Below are 3,046 nucleotides of genomic sequence, written 5' to 3' on the forward strand. Positions count from 1 at the left end.
TGAGGCCGAAGATGAGGATGATGAAGGTGAGGCCGAAGGTCAGGATGATGAAGGTGAGGCCGAAGATGAGGATGATGATGGTGAGGCCGATGGTGAGGCCAAAGATGAGGATGATGAAGGTGAGGTCGAAGGTGAGGATGATGAAGGTGAGGATGATGATGGTGAGACCGAAGGTGAGGCCGAAGGTGAGGCCGAAGATGAGGATGATAATGGTGAGGCCGAAGGTGAGGATGATGAAGGTGAGGCCGAAGGTGAGGCCGAAAATGAGGATGATGAAGGTGAGGCCGAAGACGAGGATGATGAAGATGAGGATGATGAGGATGAGGATGATGAGGATGAGGATGATGAAGATGAGGATCAAGATAAGGAGAATGAAGATGAGGATCAAGACGATGAAGATGATCAATATGATGAGGATTTTGATGAAATTGAGGAGGATGAAGATGATGAGGATGATGAGGATGAGGCCGATGGTGAGGATGATGATGGTGAGGCCGAAGACGAGGATGATGAAGGTGAGGCCGAAGATGAGGATGATGATGGTGAGGCCAAAGGTGAGGATGATGAAGGTGAGGCCGAAGACGAGGATGATGAAGGTGAGGCCGAAGGTGAGGATGATGAAGGTGAGGCCGAAGGTGAGGCCGAAGATGAGGATGATGATGGTAAGGCCGAAGGTGAGGCCGAAGACGAGGATGATGATGGTGAGGCCGAAGGTGAGGCCGAAGATGAGGATGATGAAGGTGAGGCCGACGGTGAGGATGATGAAGGTGAGGCCGAAGACGAGGATGATGATGGTGAGGCCGAAGGTGAGGCCGAAGACGAGGATGATGATGGTGAGGCCGAAGAAGAGGATGATGAAGGTGAGGTCGAAGGTGAGGCCGAAGGTGAGGATGATGAAGGTGAGGCCGAAGGTGAGGCCGAAGGTGAGGATGATGATGGTGAGGCCGAAGAAGAGGATGATGAAGGTGAGGCCGAAGGTGAGGCCGAAGATGAGGATGATGAAGGTGAGGCCGAAGGTGAGGATGATGAAGGTGAGGCCGAAGGTGAGGATGATGATGGTGAGGCCGAAGACGAGGATGATGAAGGTGAGGCCGAAGACGAGGATGATGATGGTGAGGCCGAAGGTGAGGATGATGAAGGTGAGGTCGAAGGTGAGGCCGAAGGTGAGGATGATGAAGGTGAGGCCGAAGGTGAGGATGATGATGGTGGGGCCAAAGGTGAGGATGATGAAGGTGAGGCTGAAGGTGAGGCCGAAGATGAGGATGATGAAGATGAGGATGATGAGGGTGAGGCCGAAGATGAGGATGATGAAGGTGAGGCCGAAGATGAGGATGATGAAGGTGAGACTGAAGATGAGGATGATGATGGTGAGGCCGAAGATGAGGATGATGAAGGTGAGGCTGAAGGTGAGGCCGAAGATGAGGATGATGAAGGTGAGGCCGAAGGTGAGGCTGAAGATGAGGATGATGATGGTGAGGCCGAAGGTGAGGATGATGAAGGTGAGGCTGAAGGTGAGGCCGAAGATGAGGATGATGAAGGTGAGGCCGAAGGTGAGGCTGAAGATGAGGATGATGATGGTGAGGCCGAAGATGAGGATGATGAAGGTGAGGCCAAAGATGAGGATGATGATGGTGAGGCCGAAGGTGAGGCCGAAGACGAGGATGATGATGGTGAGGCCGAAGAAGAGGATGATGAAGGTGAGGCCGAAGGTGAGGATGATGAAGGTGAGGCCGAAGGTGAGGCCGAAGATGAGGATGATGAAGGTGAGGCCGAAGATGAGGATGATGAATGTGAGGATGATGAAGATGAGGATGATGAGGGTGAGGCCGAAGATGAGGATGATGAAGGTGAGGCCGAAGATGAGGATGATGATGGTGGGGCCAAAGGTGAGGATGATGAAGGTGAGGCCGAAGATGAGGATGATGAAGGTGAGACCGAAGATGAGGATGATGATGGTGAGGCCGAAGGTGAGGATGATGATGGTGAGACCGAAGATGAGGATGATGATGGTGAGGCCGAAGGTGAGGATGATGAAGGTGAGGCTGAAGGTGAGGCCGAAGATGAGGATGATGAAGGTGAGGCCGAAGATGAGGATGATGATGGTGAGGCCGAAGATGAGGATGATGATGGTGAGGCCGAAGGTGAGGCCGAAGACGAGGATGATGAAGGTGAGGCCGAAGACGAGGATGATGAAGGTGAGACCGAAGGTGAGGATGATGATGGTGAGGCCGAAGGTGAGGATGATGATGGTGGGGCCAAAGGTGAGGATGATGAAGGTGAGGCTGAAGGTGAGGCCGAAGATGAGGATGATGAAGGTGAGGCCGAAGATGAGGATGATGAAGATGAGGATGATGAGGGTGAGGCCGAAGATGAGGATGATGAAGGTGAGGCCGAAGATGAGGATGATGATGGTGAGGCCGAAGATGAGGATGATGATGGTGGGGCCAAAGGTGAGGATGATGAAGGTGAGGCTGAAGGTGAGGCCGAAGATGAGGATGATGAATGTGAGGCCGAAGGTGAGGCCGAAGGTGAGGATGATGATGGTGAGGCCGAAGATGAGGATGATGATGGTGAGGCCGAAGGTGAGGATGATGAAGGTGAGGCCGAAGGTGAGGCCGAAGATGAGGATGATGAAGGTGAGGCCGAAGACGAGGATGATGATGGTGAGGCCGAAGGTGAGGATGATGAAGGTGAGGCTGAAGGTGAGGCCGAAGATGAGGATGATGAAGGTGAGGCCGAAGGTGAGGCCGAAGACGAGGATGATGAAGGTGAGACCGAAGGTGAGGATGATGATGGTGAGGCCGAAGATGAGGATGATGAAGGTGAGGCCGAAGATGAGGATGATGAAGGTGAGGCCGAAGACGAGGATGATGATGGTGAGGCCGAAGGTGAGGCCGAAGGTGAGGATGATGAAGGTGAGGCCGAAGGTGAGGATGATGAAGGTGAGGCCGAAGACGAGGATGATGATGGTGAGGCCGAAGACGAGGATGATGATGGTGAGGCCGAAGATGAGGATGATGAAGATGAGGCCGAAGACGAGGATGAT

The 3,046-nt window shown here is 53.3% G+C and overlaps 1 protein-coding gene across 1 annotated transcript in view; it reads right to left on the bottom strand.

The window, feature by feature from the left end:
- Positions 1-402: 402 nt before the first annotated feature.
- LOC119707109 (uncharacterized protein DDB_G0271670-like) overlaps positions 403-3,046 on the bottom strand; it is an 11,072-nt gene continuing 8,428 nt past the window's right edge. The window contains exon 2 of the mRNA XM_038151643.1: positions 403-1,479. Coding sequence (XP_038007571.1) covers positions 403-1,479 — 1,077 coding nt within the window. The remainder of the gene's footprint in view (positions 1,480-3,046) is intronic.

The sequence above is a fragment of the Motacilla alba genome, chromosome 14 (genome assembly GCF_015832195.1).
Source record: "Motacilla alba alba isolate MOTALB_02 chromosome 14, Motacilla_alba_V1.0_pri, whole genome shotgun sequence".
NCBI lineage: Eukaryota > Metazoa > Chordata > Aves > Passeriformes > Motacillidae > Motacilla > Motacilla alba.